This window comes from Coturnix japonica, chromosome 1 (genome assembly GCF_001577835.2).
Source record: "Coturnix japonica isolate 7356 chromosome 1, Coturnix japonica 2.1, whole genome shotgun sequence".
Taxonomy (NCBI): domain Eukaryota; kingdom Metazoa; phylum Chordata; class Aves; order Galliformes; family Phasianidae; genus Coturnix; species Coturnix japonica.
The window spans coordinates 44,015,778-44,032,652 of record NC_029516.1 but is presented as its reverse complement, the minus strand read 5'-3'; the positions used below and the strand labels follow the sequence as shown (position 1 = coordinate 44,032,652).

At 45.1% G+C, this 16,875-nt stretch overlaps 1 protein-coding gene across 1 annotated transcript; it reads right to left on the bottom strand.

Annotated features, from left to right (window-relative positions):
- Window positions 1-203: 203 nt before the first annotated feature.
- Window positions 204-13,677, bottom strand: EMP1 (epithelial membrane protein 1). The gene is made up of 5 exons (XM_015859884.2): window positions 13,494-13,677; window positions 3,641-3,758; window positions 2,923-3,025; window positions 2,681-2,821; window positions 204-1,905 (listed from the first exon to the last, which is right to left on the bottom strand). The coding sequence occupies exons 2-5, from the start codon at window positions 3,716-3,718 to the stop codon at window positions 1,727-1,729; spliced, it is 501 nt and encodes a 166-aa protein (XP_015715370.1). The 5' UTR covers window positions 3,719-3,758; window positions 13,494-13,677; the 3' UTR covers window positions 204-1,726.
- Between the last annotated feature and the right edge of the window lie 3,198 nt (window positions 13,678-16,875).

Sequence of the window (16,875 nt, the reverse complement as noted above, 5' to 3'; positions counted from 1 at the left end):
CAGAGAGCCTGAAAAGAGCTTGGAAAGTTCTTCTTCCCCCTTTCCAACAAAATGGGAAATCTTGGAGGCTGACAGGCAAGAAAACGTGGTGGTTCTTCATTGTCTAAAGGAATGAGTTTTGATTCAGAGAATACAGCAAATACTTCTGTTAACAAGTATCTGGAATGCTAATGGAAAAAAAAATACCAAAGCAAAATGCTTTATAATAAAGGGAATCAGATTTTATTTTTATACCCTTAAAGTTAAAAATATGCATTTCAAAATATTTACAATGACTATATATGAAATAACCTTTGTTAATGAAACACCAACATACAGTACTAGAATAAATCCACCAAATTGGTAAAGTATACATAAGAAGAAAATGTAACAGAAAGAGAGAGGGAGAGAGAGAGAGAGAGATAATTGCATGTGAGCACAATTTGCACTTGAACGTTTCTTAATACTCTCTGCCTTTTCATTATGGATGGAGCCACAGGAAGATTTGACCTCTTGTCGCTTATGAATTCCACTTGTGACTGAGATTCTTCAAAGTGACAGAAATGCATTGGTTGCAGCACTAACAGTGCCTGACTATCCTATGCCAGCCTTTCACATGGGGACCTTGAATGAGGGAGTGTTCTCCAAATCTCTCAGCAATCCTGGGAGGTAGGTATAGGAGGATGGAAAAGCACCAGATTAAGTGACTGGCCTAATGTTGTGCAGCAAGGAGCAGAACTCACAAGTCCTCTCTCATTTCTCCAAGTCTCTCATAATGGAATACACTTCCTCTACTAACATGTAGCATCTGCTATTGAGATGAGCTGTGTCACAAGGCGGGGCTCCCAATTAATACCATGTCCTGAGTGATCACATGAAAAAATAAATGCCTACAGTTGTTGCAATGCTGTTGCTATGTACTAGAGCTGAACAAAAGATTTTAGTGTAGACACACACCCAAAGGGTTCCCTCCCTGCACGTGCATCATTGAGCAACTGCACTCTCTATATTTAGGAACCCCTGCATACTTCCCCTGCCCTCTCTCTTTCTCTCTCTCTCCATCATCCATGCTTGTATATTTGCCCTTCATACCAGTATTTGATTCAGCCATGGGAATGTCAAATAGGAAACAGAACAGCAGGAAAAAATAAAAAAAAAAAATAGCTGCCTTGTTCCCGTATTATTTTTAATACTAATTTAATCTGATCTCTATTGGGTTGTTTCTCAGTGTAATGTCTTTCATATATGTGCATACATACATATATATATATATATTTATATATATATATATAAATGTAACAAAAGTCCCATCCCATTTGTTTCAACAGACAAAAAGGGAGTTGTAAGCCTCAATGCCCAACCCATAAGGCACACTGAAAGGCAAGTGAGAAAGGCTCTAGACAGGGAAAAAGATGTAGCCCTCATTGTTTTGGTGCTCTTCAGTCATCACTGCTGGGTTTGAATGTTTGCAAAGTTATGATAGAAAAGGAGAACAGCTGTCTGGGTCGCTTGCAGATTTCTGGTGCAGCAGCCCCAGGAGTGAGAGATCAGTCGATGCTGTTCCTCCTTCTCTTTGGTGAATGAGTTTCTGGAGATTCTAGTTTTGTTGTTTTGCTATGGTGTTGGCATTGGTGATGATGGTGGCTGTTCCTGTTTTTTTTTTCCCTGTTGATCCAAAAGTTCTCTTGGCAGCGCAATTGTTCCCCATTCCCAGCAGCCAGCCCTCTCCCCAGGACTCCCATAGACCTTATTTTTTCCTAAGAACAAGGTACAGAATGCCAATGATGAAACTGAAGCAAAAGCAGATCCAGGCCAATATGAAGCTGTAGCCATGGTGAGAATCTATCGATGCTGCTCCCTGGATCACAGACCCCAAGTCCGTGAAACGAGCTGTGTAAATGGAGACTCCAATCAGAATGCACAACCCTGTAGGAAGGAAGGGAAAAGAGAGAATTGGAAAATGCATAGAAACCAGCATTGCTTTAGGACATCTGAGGTAATATTCTGGGTTGAGACTGTAATGCATGTCTTATGTCATCTGAGAGAGGGGCTGCAACACATTAAACTTATTTCAAAAGAATTCCTCTTGCAGACACAATGACATAAGGCACTTGGGGCTTGTTTAGTGGATGCCATGGGGGAATAAACTTTTGTTAGGAGGAAATCAGTAATAAGATCTGCAGACAGTTCGGTGTTATGTGTTGAATCCCGTGAGCAGTGGCTGTCTGTTTATTTCCTTGCCCTCTGAAATACTTGAATCCTTTTTGTTGTTTTACAAAGAGAATTTGCAGAATTCACAGGAATTTTCTAATGAAAATCAGGACGTATTTTCATTATTTAAATTAAATTAAAATTATATAGAGAGATCACTTTCCACTTCCTCTATGAATCACAGAATCTCAGAATGACTTGGGTTGGAAGGGATCTTGAAGGTCATCCAGTTCCAACTCCCCTACTGTGGCCAAGGTGCTATAATCACATGCTATATCAGGCTGCCCAGAGCCCTCCATGCTTTATTATTATTATTATTATTTATTTATTTATTTATTTATCTTTCTTTTTTAATAGAAGAAGTTGGCCCCTAGAAGCTTTTAGCTGGCTGACAACTTCCCTGATGGCCATGACTGGCAGATACATGGCTAGTTGTGTTCATGGAGGCACTGGGAAGCATGCAGAGCCATTGCCTGGCATGTGTACTTACAGCAAACCAGTGTGATGGCTCCAGTGATGTAGAAACGGTTGCCTTTCTCCAAGGTGAACAGCTGGACAATGAATGTAACAAGAGCGATGACGGAGAAAATGATTGAGAGGATCATGAAGGCTTGCGCTGCTTTGAGGGAAGCTGTCAACAGAGAAGGTTTGAGAAGGTCAGGGCTCAGCCTTGACACTGCATACCAAAGCATGGCAAGGCATTGCTGCAACAAAACTGAAGGTATTACTTACGCTCATTGCCTTCACTGGGTGTCAGTTGCACACAGGTGTTGTTGCACCACATCCAGAGTCCCCATGAGGCATTTTCATAGGGATTAGTCCCCACCATCCAAACCTGAAATACAATGACACAACTGTGTTATGAGGGGGAGAGCCCTGTGCCTCCAACTGGGACCCTTTGCCCTGTTGTGAGATTAGAGTCATAGAATGATTAAGGTTGGAAAAGACCACTAAGATCATGGAGTCAAATCATCAGCCCATCCCCACCATGCCCACTGACCATGTCCCTCAGTGCCACATTCACATGCTTCTTGAATACCTCCAGGGATGGTGACTGCACCACCTTAACCACAATTGAACTGTAAAGGGAAGCAGCGACAGCTGCCTTGCCTAGCCTGAGACTGCGGGAGAGCTGAAACAGCCCGGGGCGGTGAGTGCAGCCGGGCCCAGGCTCGGGCAGCGGAGCCGCCAGGGGTCACCATCGCCCCGGGCACGGCCTTGCCCAGCCCCGGCCCTCCTCTCCGCTGCTGCGGGGCCAGATTCGGGGTGCCCGGCTCCTCCCTTATGTGTTTGGCGGCACTTGCAAGGCCACTGCTCCCGCTGTCGACGTGTATTTGGGCCGCAGGCTTTCCATTTCCAGACTCAAACACGCTGCCAGCCCTGTGATGGGTTACTAGTGCAGCAGGTGGCAACCACACTCCGTGGCTCATTCAGGGTGGCCCCTACTTACGTTGGCAATGGTGGAGACGAAGAGCATGATGACGGTGGCAATGTGAACCACAAAGATACCAGCCAGTAGTACCAACATCTTGGATCCTTCCTGGGTGGTGTCAGCAGCAAAGAGAAATCTGAAGGGGAACAAGAGCGGAAGGAGAAGGTGAAGGGAAGGGCTGAATCAAGGAATAGAATCATAGTATTGTTGCAGTTGGAAGAGACCCTTAAAACTCATCTAGTCTAACTCCCTGATGATGAACAGGGACACAAGCTTTATTTACATGTGACAAAACAGGCTGATTTTAAGTTCACTCTTTAAGTGTGTAGGCATAAGAAACAAACAAACCAAAAACTGTAGTTAAAAACTTTTTCAGAATCTGCATGGGAGTTCCTCCAGCAGATAAAGAAAGCCTGGAGATAAAGGAACCAGACTAGGAAGAGATGTAGAGCTGGGGTAGATAGCTTTGGAACATTGTAAAAATAGCCTGGGTTTATACATAGGTTGCTTAAATTGTTGTGTGGTTCTGTAATGTAAAAATGACATACTCCAGGCCTACGCTCCAGGAGGTGAAGTTTTTGCCCACAGAGGTCAGGAAAGATTTTCTCTTCCTGTTGTCCTTTTCCCTTTTGCAGTACAGCCTCCTCTGGTTAGTTTTCCTGTCATTGGAAAGGCAAGAGTTCTAGGAGGGGTATCTACTTTAGATAGCACGTATGACACAGCAACTCAAGGCTGTTGCCTTCTTCCCTGAAAATGTGAAATTCAGGGAACAAACGTTAGCTGTGGGAGCAAGCGCAGGTAATTCACACAGATTGAGTGAGCATATTTCCTGTCCTCCCAGGGAAGTATTAGTAATCAGGCAGCACAGCCACAGGAATCAGACAGGAAAATTTGCTGGGCCCACCCTATGAACACTGGAAGATTGCTTCCTAGAAAGTTTAACACGGCTATGTTGCTCTATCTCTTGGTAATGATGATACTAAAGTGCTATTGAAGAATAGTGTCAGGCATCTGATTAATGTTGGCTGTCAAGTTATTTGGGTGCAGGTGACTCAGGTAATAAGGTATGATGCTGTCACCATTTGTACAGGGTGTGGTAACTGTCATGGAACAATAAAATTATTTTTTCATGATGTCTTTCACTCAAACTATGACAAAAAGCTTTGTAAAGTCCTCTAAATGTTTTCTTTTTCTTTTTTAATTTACTCACTGACTCCACCTTTTCCAATCCTGGTTTTTGCTTTCATTGTGACAGTATGTGGGAGTGTATTCCTGTAAAATACTGCAGCTGCTCCTTGTGCTGTTTTGGATAATAGTTTCCCCAAACCACAATGGGTGGGCAGACTTCTTATCCACCAGTGGTGCTTTGTCCAAAGCCAGTATTTGCCCTGAGTTCAAGAACTCCCTGAGGTGCCTTTGTTAGGCACTCCACCTACTCAAACAAGATCATTCCTTGGAAGGACAAATGAGGTTCAGTTGACTGGTCCTACAGTCCTATATCTCCTTAGCAAATCTTCACTAATAGTGAGATTTCTCTCATGTGGGAGAACTTAGGGAGCCCTGGCTTGGTGAATGTGAGTATGGCTTACTTGACTGCTTTGGAGAGTCCTAGTAATATTCCCCTTGCTCTAGAACTTGATTTACCTGGATGGCCTGGATACTGATGGTGACCTCTTTCATTGCAGTGCCTCACTTGATGATCTGGGAGGAAGTACAACCATAGGAGATCCTCTCTGACTCTAATAAGGGACATCTGTGTATGTTCAGCATTGCTAGAAGCCAATTTCTCACTGCTATGTGCAGGCTACCTCATAAACACACCTGACCTGAGTGTTAAACCCCTTCTTTTCATTGACTGCAAAAGAAATGTGAATTTCAAAGTGCTGGATGGGAACTGATCTTGATAGCTCCACTTGAGCTGAGAAACTATTGCTCTTGCCATGACTAAGTTATATATCTATCTACAGCAGGAACCTTGAATAGAGCACCTGAATCAAATGCTTCCATCCCTTTCACGGTCATCCTTGCTTCTCAGCACCTTGGTTCTTATACAGAGTGTAATGAACACTGTTCCCACCATGATGCACTGATATATATACACTGAACTGTGGCAGAACTGCCCGCTGTGCCTTTGTGGAACAGTGGCTAAACTTTCTTTCCTAGATAGATGTACTTTTCCAAGTTTCTTTAAAAATGACTTCAGCATTTTAAAAATTTTTTTTTTTTTTTTGGCTGATTATTTTTGAGGACCTTCAAAAAAGACCCGTACTTGAAAGACTAGAGACCTACTTTTATGATCCTCTAAAGGACTAGAATAAGGCTTTAGAATGCATTTTCTGTATGATGAAAATAATAGAAAATATGACTTCACAATGTAAAGAAAAATCCGCACACAGAACTGTGGCCAATACTCTAAGAGAAAACCAAATCCTTTATTCCCTTTGGTTTTTCTTTCTTCCCAGTTCTCACACTGCTTGAGAGCACCGTTTGCTGAGATGATTTCAATGTACCTCCTTCCTGCGATCATCAGCACCTTTCCCTGAATACACATGCTATCAAATGCAACCACCCTGGGGTTATATGTTCACAGCTTAATTTTGAATCTTTGTGAGTTAAAGCCCAAGCCTCCCTCCCTATTCATTCACTTTTCCCTTCTTTCATCTTTCTCTTCCTTTTAAATAAAACACCAGAGAACAATCCCAAAGGACCGGTGGTTGAATGGCATTGAAATAGAGTCATCTCTGCCTCTGACTGTACAGCATGGACTTTTCCTCCCATTAGACGGAGAAGTTGGCAGAGCACTGGGGACTGACAGGATACTCTTTCCATTTGTTAAGTGTGAGACATCTCTCTTCACTTCAGGGTGGGGTCACATTGCTGGAGCAATAAAACACAATTGCATGCAAATGCCTTTTCTAACATTCCCCTTCCTAAACTGCATCTGGATTTGGAGTTCCTTAGGCTCTTCTTTGATTATGAGTCAGTCTTATCCTTCCTAGAGCTGCCAATTTTTTCCACTGACTCACCCCAAGGCTCTCAAAACCACAGTTATTTAACCCTCCAAGTGTTCAGGACACTGTTTTAGTTTTAGCACTGCTTCTCAAGAACCAATCAGTCAGATTGTGAGTTCCACAGTGAGCCTTCTGGTGCACCTTCTCAAAGTAAGATCCCAACTAACCCAAGAAAAATAGAGCTGAGGCATGAGAGTAAAATGACTACTGAGGTGGGACATGTTGTTTGGGAAGAAGCATGCACCTGCTGAACAGCATGGGTGAGTTAAGAGAGATGATCTTGCACTGATGACAGCAAATTGTGCTGATGGATGAGGAGAAATAACCAGTTACACCACCAGTAACTGTGAATAACAATCACTGTACCAGCCTTCAGCACATACAAAACAAACAAACAGTAAAATCTCACAACTCTAAGGATAGTTATTACAGACTTTATCTACATAGACACTACTTGCACACACATACAGGAGGACAACACACAGATCTGCAGCATCCAAATCAAGTTTAAGCAGTCAAACACTCCTTGAAAAGCTAAGCAATTTCTCATGCAGGCAAAATATAGCCATCCATAAAGTCCCTCTGCCTAATTCTGTTTTGGATTCTTTTGTCTGGAGATCAGTCCAGAAAAGAGAGCCCTTGCCCTCAGTTTACTGCTTAGCATAGCATCAGAGTGGAATGCCAAGTGCCACTTGGAGATATAACAAAGGCCCATAGTGTAGCTCCTCAAATATGAAGAGCGGGTTACTCAAGAGGACAAGGCAGATTAGGTAGTGGTTCTGGCAGAGAGTACAGTGCAGAGAAAAGGAGTAGAGGAGAAGTGTACAGAATGTCTCCACAGGAATAGTTGGGTTGTTTGGTTGAAAAAATCAAAGCACTCTCAAGTAAGTCTGAAATATTTCAGATCTGAATGGTTCCTGAGGGATGGAGTACATCTTTCTTACGCTCCCATTCTCCTCCCTGAGAGGTTCTTTCATGGGTCTGTACCTCTCTCTCCCAGGATGGGTTGATGAGGTACTGTGAGATCTGCTGGCTGAGGGCTAAGAGCATACACTGTCCAAAGAGCATTAATATCTAAACTGCACCTTCTGTAAGCACTGTGGTGGTGACCTCTGGCTTGTAAGAAGTATAGAAGTAAGCCAGATCACCTAGTACATTATCTCTAATGATGGCAGTAGGACATATTTTCCTGTATTTAGAGAAAAAACATGAACCTAGCCACTGACTGTGATGGTACTGAGTAGATATAGAAACGCTGGCGGTTGGAGTGAGGGCCAAGTCCACTTGGAGAGCAAAAGCAAAACTGAAGGAGATGGGAGGGCAAAAACCAAGTATACGATACTATTGAAACAGTTACAAACTACCACTCCATCCCTGGTACATTTCACAGAGCAAAGCCAACCTACCTACAGCAATGCTGCCCTAATGCTGTAGAGGGAATCTCAGGGTAGAATAAAACCTACAGAATTTGTGGATCTGTCTTTGACTGCACTGACGCCCCAGCTTCCTCCTATGGCTCTGGATGCTATGTTCACATGCTTTGTCATCACGTGTGATACAAGCATGAATTCTCATCATGCCCAAGGCCACTTAGCTGACAGCAGATGTGACGTTCTCTGTGATATTCTGGTGGCACAGTGACTTTGGACCCATTTTGCTGATACTAGAAAGCTCATGACAATTATAAGCAAGCACCTGAAATGATCCTTTTAGTTTTCAGCCTTTGCTCCACTTCTCATTTCAGATCCAATTGAATTTGTAATCCTTGCTGACTTCAGGCTTTTACAAACCACTGTATACCAGCACGGCTGTTAAGAACCTGGTTTTGACAGACTAGCCTGACTCAATTTACAAGTTAGATGCTTTTTATGGAGATGTAGATGAGTAGGCTGGTGCCTCTGGAAAGAGATTTTGCATGTGTGGGAAAAAGGTTAGGCAGGAGGTGTGCGTGGGTGCATAGAGAACTTTGGAGCCTCTGGTTTGTGGCGATGAGAAGATTTCATGTATGCATGGGCGGTGTCTGTCTGTGGTGACCACGTGGGGTACAGTGAAGGTATAGAAGTAGCTGAATATCAACCAAAAGGAAAGCACAGAACAGCCTGAGGGGTCACAGCTGAAAATAAACTTGAGTAAATGGAATATTTCGCCTGGTTCTTGGGAAGCATTTCCTGGTGGTGTGGTCTTCAAGGGATCAGGGATAATTCTTTTCCCCAAGGAGCAGTAAAGTACATGAATCACTTGTGGGACCATACCTTGTTCTTGAGATTTCACCCTTGGTAACGAACCTCTGCTTGCTGACAGAGGCAAGGGGGAGTCAGGAAAGATGACACACTGGAGTTTTACGGCTCTCATGCTCATGATTCATCTGAGAGTGGGGAAATGTCAGAGCTCCTAGGGCAGACACTGAGAAATTGGCATTTTCTCCTGAAGAAAGCACCCTGGAGTGCTCAGCCATGTGACAACATCAACAGAAACTCCAAAGATCACTTGGTAGTAGAAAGGGGAAGAGACAACTGCCTGGGGCCTGGCAGGCAGCCAGTAGCTGCTGTGGGAGGAAAACATGTAACTTTGTATGCTAGACACACTATGGAAGGGCTGGGACTGATGGACAGAGAGTAAAGGAGGGTGGGAAAGGGACTGCAAAGCTAACAGCAACACAGAGGGGTTCCACCACACCCTGTGAAGTGTGCTGGGGAGCACACTCACCCACAATGTGTTTGATGGTCCTTGGGTGGGTTAATCAGATATCAAGAAAGGCTGGGAGCTGCTGGGACTTGCAGGAGTTCAAAGAAGATGCCAAGATAGGTGAGAAACACTTGTGGGAAGACTGATGGTCTGGGATATGATACAGTGCATGTAGGGGTGTGTGTCTGCTGCATGGCTCCCTGTATGAATGGGATGTGTGTGACTGTGGTTTCCCTAGAAGCAGATCTGAACTGTGCGTGTCTTGCGTGCATGCTCATGCACAGATTCCTTACGAGTGCACGTATTTATCTGTGTGAGTTTGACAGTGCCCACGTGGGAGAAACCATCTGACAGCTCTGACAGGAAAGTTCAGGTTACAGTGTAGTGTAAGCAAAAGTGCACATACCATTTCTGTTGGGACTGACTGCTTATCTTTCTTATGATAGTCTGTAGATCAAGGTGGAAGGTGTGTGGAACTTACACTGACTGTGTTTTGGCTGCATCTTTGAATTAAAACTGCAAACCTCTGATTTACATTGATGTTATAAAGATTCCCCCTTTTTGTTTCAGTGCAAGCTGGGGTGAAGAGAAAGGATGAGTAAAGAAATGGCTCCTGTGCACAAGGCAAAAGCAAGGGGATGCTGTGCAGCCTGGAGTTGGTCCATGCTCTTTGTGGAGTAGGATGAAAGTGGTCATGAAGTTAAATCTCCTGTATCTCTTGGAGATAGCTACTTCCAATTGCAATTAGTATGGGCTGGCCAGAACCATTTAAGAAAGGGGTCTTTTGAGCTTATGTTACATGTGGAAATGGATTCCACCAGAGGAGAGAACTCCAGTTGTTGGGGCACACTACATTGGCTGGGCTGTTCTTGCTGGAACCAGCTATCAAGTAGCTGGCTCCATGTTCCTGGAGCTGTTCTCCAGCAGACCCTGACCAACCTGCTCCCAGCTCTGAGCATTTGCAGCTCACCCCTCTTGCTCCCATGTCTCCCACTGTCTTTTCCAGAGGCTTGTTAAGGCACGTAAGCGAGATGTCACTCAGGAATGAGAAGAATGTGGATGTTGGACCCAGTCCTGGCAGTTGCTTTCTCAACTCCCCCTTAAGCAGACTCTGCCCCGTAAGGGCAAAAGGGCAGCAAAGGCCTTCACCCTGGATTTCCTCAAATCCAAATGTGTCTGCCACATTGTAAGAGCCAAGCCTTAGGCATTAGTCACTGCTTACCTGCCCTCAGCCATGTCAGTGTTCATTGTGCTTCTCTGCATAGCCTAGGACCTGTCCCTAGGAGCTCACCATGGGTGTCTCCCAAAACCTATGGTACAAGTTGATTCTTATGGGAGGAAGGGATTAAATCTTAAGAGCTTGGCGAACTGGTCACCGTTTTGGAGATCATGGGTTCAAAAGCAGAGTTTCCTTAACTTGCCCCTCCCTACCATGTCAGTGTATGGACTATGCTTGATCTTACTCAGAGAGTAAGATTCCATGTAATCTTTGCACTGCTGCAAACAGTTCAGAGCAAGGAGGATGCATAGAGCTGTAAATTTGATCAGGATTTCCTTCAATTCAGGAGGTACTTTCTAAAACACTTCCAAGGCAGGCTGAAAAAATCCTGCTCCACATTGTGGCCCTCAGATGCACTGTTTTGCTGTCCTCCCTGAAGTGTAACAGCAGGAAGAGGTGAAATAATATAAGCAGTCTATCATCCCCTCTGGGCAATTTATATGGGGAATTGCTGCTGGACTCTTCGTCATGCTATGGGATGACTGAGTGTGGATGGCTCTGGCAAGGTTTAAGCTTGTGCTTAGGCACATTCAGTCAGGGCTGATAGTAATGCTATTAGTTAGCTATCAGTCTAGCAAGGCCATGGAGAAGAGGCTCCTTTCCTGTGCATGCTGCTTTGCCTCAGCTGAAAAGACTCACAACATGTTAAGCATCCGTCTTTAGTTGGGGAGATAGGAAACCCACTTCCTCACTCTCCCTTTCAGAGGTGTAAAAAGCACTTCTGGTTCTCCCTGCCTTGAAGGAAGGGTGCAGAAATCTTATCTTTTAGTCCTTTTTCATTATTTTCTTTGCATAAGAACAAGGGGACGGGGAAAAAAAATGGGAGTGCCACACCCTGCAGGCTGTTCTGGGTTGTGCTGTGTGGTGCTGCTGTCACATAGAAAACTAGGAGCAGAGGAGTGACCAATCAGTCCAGAAGTGCTATTTCTTCCTCTCCAACGAGCACAGGCTGAATGCCATGTGCCAGCTTTTCAGCTGGGAGGTGACTAACGGAGAGATGGATTCATGCTTGCAGGAAACCCCTGCTCTGTCACTGTAAGCACAGCCTGAGGTGTGCCTTTCACCAAAACATGCTGGCTTCTATCAGCACATCTCCCAGAGCTGTTTCAAAACACAACCTCCGCTCCACCTCAGGGCACCACACAGCAATTCCTGCAAGCACTTGCATTGCTCACACAAGGCAAAACTCAAAGACCACTTGCTAGGCCAGCAGGGCCGGTTTTCTAGGACTCTGGTCCCCAGTGCTCGCTGTGGGATCCCAAATCCTATGCCTGTTAGTGTGTCCTTGGGTGTGGCTCAGCCCCACCTCACTCAGAGGTCTCCTCGAGATGGCATGTGCCCTGCAGGGATGCCCAACTGCTGCATGAGGGGAGCTTGGACTTCATTCCATGTATCAGCCATGGCCAGGAAAGCCAGCTGCAGGGCCTGCCATGAAGAACTGCTTCGAACCAAGGAACTGCTTAGCAAGAATGAGGTGCTGCCATTTGGATGCTGGTACCCAGAGTTGTGAGTTAAAACAAGATGCCCTTGAGCCCATATTCGCTCTGCACATAGTTCCCAAGTTTTACAATGGTGTGAGGCCTTTTTTTGGCTGGCTTAGACCTCTGTTATCATAGATAGATAGATAGTGAGCTCTGTGCTTTAACACTCTTCATACCATGCTCCCTCCTCTGTGTTTGCTCAGGAAAGAGTCCCACTCTATCCAGCAGTGTCAAGTGGGCAGTGCCTGGGCAAGGCTGCTCTCAGAGGTGCCTTGAGGAATTCAAAGCCTTTAGGCAAAATTTGTTCAGGAAACGCTGCCTCAATCAGCTCCCCAACATCTGAAACACAGCTATTTCTCTCTCAGGAGGCATCCAGGACAGAGGGAACCTCAACAAGTTACAAAATCCACCCTGCTGCCACCCAGCTCCCAGCCCACTTTCATAGCCATTCCTATTGTAACTACACACTGCACCAACCCCACTCCCAGCGATTTGCAGCTGGACTGGGCAAAGCACTGCTTCAGTCTCTTTCTGCCCCGTGAAACTGCAGAGGAGGGTGGGGTTCCTGCTATTGGAACTGAAGCTTGGTGCCAGCAAACTGGCTGTGCTGAGCTCCCTTTCTCAAACCTCAAAAATAGTTTAGGCGTTTGACCGCAGGGCACAAACCACAGCAGACAGATGAAGTGAGAGAAGTCATGAAGAAGGGGAGGGGAGGGGAGAGAGGGAGAGGTTGTGTGGAGAAGGGCAGGTGAGCAGGGAAAGCTGCCAGCCTGCAATCCTACACTTCCCCTCAGCGCTCTGAGCTCCTGTGCTGCCCAGGAAGGCACAGCATGCATTCCTACTCAGCACATGGCTTTGACTGAGCTGGGGCTTGGCTGCAGGAGCTGGTACTCCCGTAGCAAAAAGAGAGCTCCCCACTGCACCCCGAACTTCCTGTGCTCCACTTGGAAAAGTGACTGCTATTTTAAACTAGGGCTTGGCAAACTACCGACAGAGGACAGAGAATGGAGTCATGCAGAAAAATGTCAGCAAGTGTCAGTAGTACTGAACGTGCAGTCCTAATTTCAAGCAGGGTTCGCTCATAAACAGTGCCAGTGCTGCTCCAAAAGAGTGCAGCAGTTCCATGCCACATCTAGACCAGGTGGGGCTCCCCATGATGATTCCCGGCTGCACATGCCCTGGAGGTGAGAATTACATTGCCGGAGCCAGCATTCTACCCAACGCCTTTCTTTGCCCCGTTACACAGCTGGATTTCTAAGCAAATGCTGAAAGGTTAAGGTGTGTTCCATGCTGAGCTCGTACACCAAGTTGAAGCAGCAGAATGAAGGATAAAAGAAGGCTGGAGCTGCAGGGAAAGGGAATCGGGCTGTAGCGAGCAAGAGAAGTTGGTAAAGCTGTTGGAGAGGAACTCTTACCGTGTGGTGCTGGCACCTGTAGGATCAGGAGCGCGTGGGGCTGCTGCGCTGCTGTGCCGGAACGCGGAGCTGTAGCGAAGGGGAGTGACCTGGTGGTGGTTTAAGTTTCCTCCGGTGGTATGGGAGGGTGGTGTCCCTTAGCTCTGTTTTAAAGAAGTTACTATGAATCAGTCTGCCTTTAAAGAGAGGGAGGAAAAAAAAAAAAAAAAAAAAAGGAAAAAAAATATTGAGTAAGCTACGCCCTGCTTTGTTGGCAAGGTGTCAAGAGTCTATGGGAGGAAACCAGCGATTCAAAGAAATGTTTGTAGGGTTGTGTCTGACTCAGAGCACAGTACAGAGACCGCAGCCTGGAAAAAAAAAAAAGCCTGACGCTGATCCAGCTGAGTAATAGAGGCCCACAACAGCATCTGTTTATAAAACTGAACTTCTGGTTGTCATAAAAAATATTGTGTAGTTACAAATGTGGCAACGTGACTACAACAATACAGTTCACTCACAGAAGCAAACAGCCGGTTGGCATGGGACGTAGTGAGGCTGGTGAGTCACTACAGCCCTCACCCCAGTGCTGTATAGGGTGATGTTGCCATGGTCAGCCGTGTGAGGGAATGCAAATCTGACCTGAGGGATTAGCATGGACAAGACTTTTGGAAATATAACAAGATGCATGTATGGCACGTATGGCAATATATGGCAGTGCTGTCCTGGTGGTGACTCCGGAGCAAGCTGACCAGACGGTGGTGGTTTGCTTCCACAGGGAGAGCAGGGACAGGAAAGATGAAACCGGGAGTATGCGATTCACAGTTTTCTGAGGTCAGCTTTTCTTGTCAACTTAAAGACCTTTAAAAATGGATTCTTTACAACTGTACAGAATTGACTGGTGTAGCTCTCATGGATGCTACAGGCAAGAGGAGAGGGGTTGTGCTTGAGATGCTTGCTGGTGAAAGAGGAAGATGTTTGTCAGAAAGCATCTGGGTTAAAGTGTGATCCGTACTGTGATAAAGTTGGTGATCTGCTGCCATAAGGAATTAAACTATATATATATTTTTTTCAGAAGCCAAAAAAAGGAAGAGTGGATAAAATACCTGCCAAGGGCCTTTCTCTCTTCAGTGAGAAAGAGAGTGCTTCATTACTTTTACTCAAATAAAATAAAATTAAATATATATATATATATATATCAAAGAATTATAGAATCATAAACTAAAGAACTTCTAAGATCATCCAGTCCACCTACCACCAGCCCATCTCCACCATGCCAACTAATCATGTCCCTAGGTACCACATCCATGTGTTTTTTGAACATGTCCAGGGACCGTGATTTCCCCATGCCAACTAATCATGTCCCTAGGTAACATATCCACATGTTATCACAGCTTCATTGCCCTTCTCTGGATACTCTCCAGGGCCTCCATGTCTTTCTTGTATTGAGGAACCCAGAACTGAACACAATACTTAAGAATGCTAGTGCTTTTTAAAGTCTACACAGATTAAAAAACCTTGCTGTTTTTCAGATTATTCCTTTTCTCTAGTGTTACTGATATGTCCTTTCTAATTTTAGATGATAGCAACCAACTTAAAAACAGAGCTATGGATGAAACAGCTGCAAATAAGATACGTATGGTAGGCAAAGTCTCTACGCCCACATAATCACATGGGAAAATAAAGACAGAATTTTGTTTTGCAAGGGTAAAATAATCCTTATTGTGCTTAATACATATTAGTTAGAACATGCTTTTTGGTTATATATATGAATAAGATATACAGGGAAAGAAAAATATAATTGCTTACCCTGCAGAAGGCTCTGGTATTTGCATTGAGCTATGCTGTCCACTTGCCCTTCCCTGTTCCCCCAGAAGAGTTTGTTGGACTGAAAGATGCTTGGTTCTGCACAAATGCTGACCAGAGTTCAGTGATGATGTATCATCCTCTTTGCCTCAGGCCTGCTCACAAGAGGCTGCCACCTGTTATATGGCAGCTGGCTGCAGAAGGGCTCATCTGAGACCCTGAGACTCAAACACCTGCATCTAAAACACATGCATATGGGGCAACAACAGTGGAGTATGCTAAGAGGAGGAGTGTGAAGTGACAGAAGACTGGCAAAACCTTTTTTTTCCAGACAGAGCAAACTCATTTTGTACAAGCTGCTCTAGCTCTGATGGGCAGTGGCACTTTACAGGGAGGCACCAGGGTTCTGCGGTGTCAGCAGCAGCTTGCCCACAAGAGTGTTTCCTCCCTGCTCTCCATCTGGGAAAGTTGATGCCTGGCCAGCAGAATAAAGAGAAGTAACCAGACGGGCCACATATACTGTGACTGTTGCCCCAGAGGAGCATTGCTATCCTGGCAGTAACTGGCTTCATTCATGTTGCTATAGCTGAGTGTGGGAGGGGGCAACAGCAATTGTCAAACAAACAATGGTACAAACAGCTGCTTCTTTTTGGAAGGATGCTGCACATGGGCAAGATGACTGGCTGTTTAAGCAAGTAAAAGGAGTCCCCCTAATGTCAGGGTATGACAAGGCACAGCTCAAGTTTCACTGAGTGTATTGGTAGCTCTCTGGGATATTTCTAGCCGTCTTGCATCCTCTTGTCTTTGTAAACAGCAATACAGAGTAGAAGTGAGAAAAATTTCTAGCAATAAGTAGAGGTAAGAGAATGTTTCCAGCTGATGAAATTTGTCTTGCTTTCTGTAGCTGTTTGTCTATGGGTGAAGCATGAGCCCAATAAGCCTTCTTGCATGCATGAGGGAGAGCCAGCCCTACCCACCCAGCTAGAGTAGAAGCCGGTCTTTCTGTGTACTTCTGGCAACTTCTCTCTTTAGGGTGTGTGGTTTTCACAAGGCAGGTTGCAATGTAAACCACGACATTCAAAGTCTCATGGGATCTAAAGTGTAAAGCATGCTTCCATTTTGACATGCTAAGGTTGGATTGCCTAAGATGCACACACCATAATTCATGGTGTCCCTTGACCTAAGCATCACTCATTTCACAAGCTTTTCAGGATGCCTACAGTCAACTAATAGGTGTTCAGGTCACGGCCATGAGAACTAAAGTTGTGGGAATCAGGGCTGGCATTTCCACAGGCAACGAGGGTGAAGATTTCCCATGCATGCTAATCCTTTGCTGAAATTCTTCCCAAACAAGCAGCTTGCAGCTGCTTTATATCTACTTGGTTTGCCATGTCTTATGCTTCTGCAAACATCACTACTGTGCATGACCGGTAGTCCTTGGTAACAAGAAGAGCATCTGCGGTGACACTAGATAAGAAAGACAAACATTAAGATTTGACAAGCCCAGATCAAAGGAGGAATGGTTGATAAGAATTGGGAAATGAAGTGTGGAGTTAGGGGTGGGGAAAGGGTGTTCAGGCTCAGCTGAAAGCATCCAGAA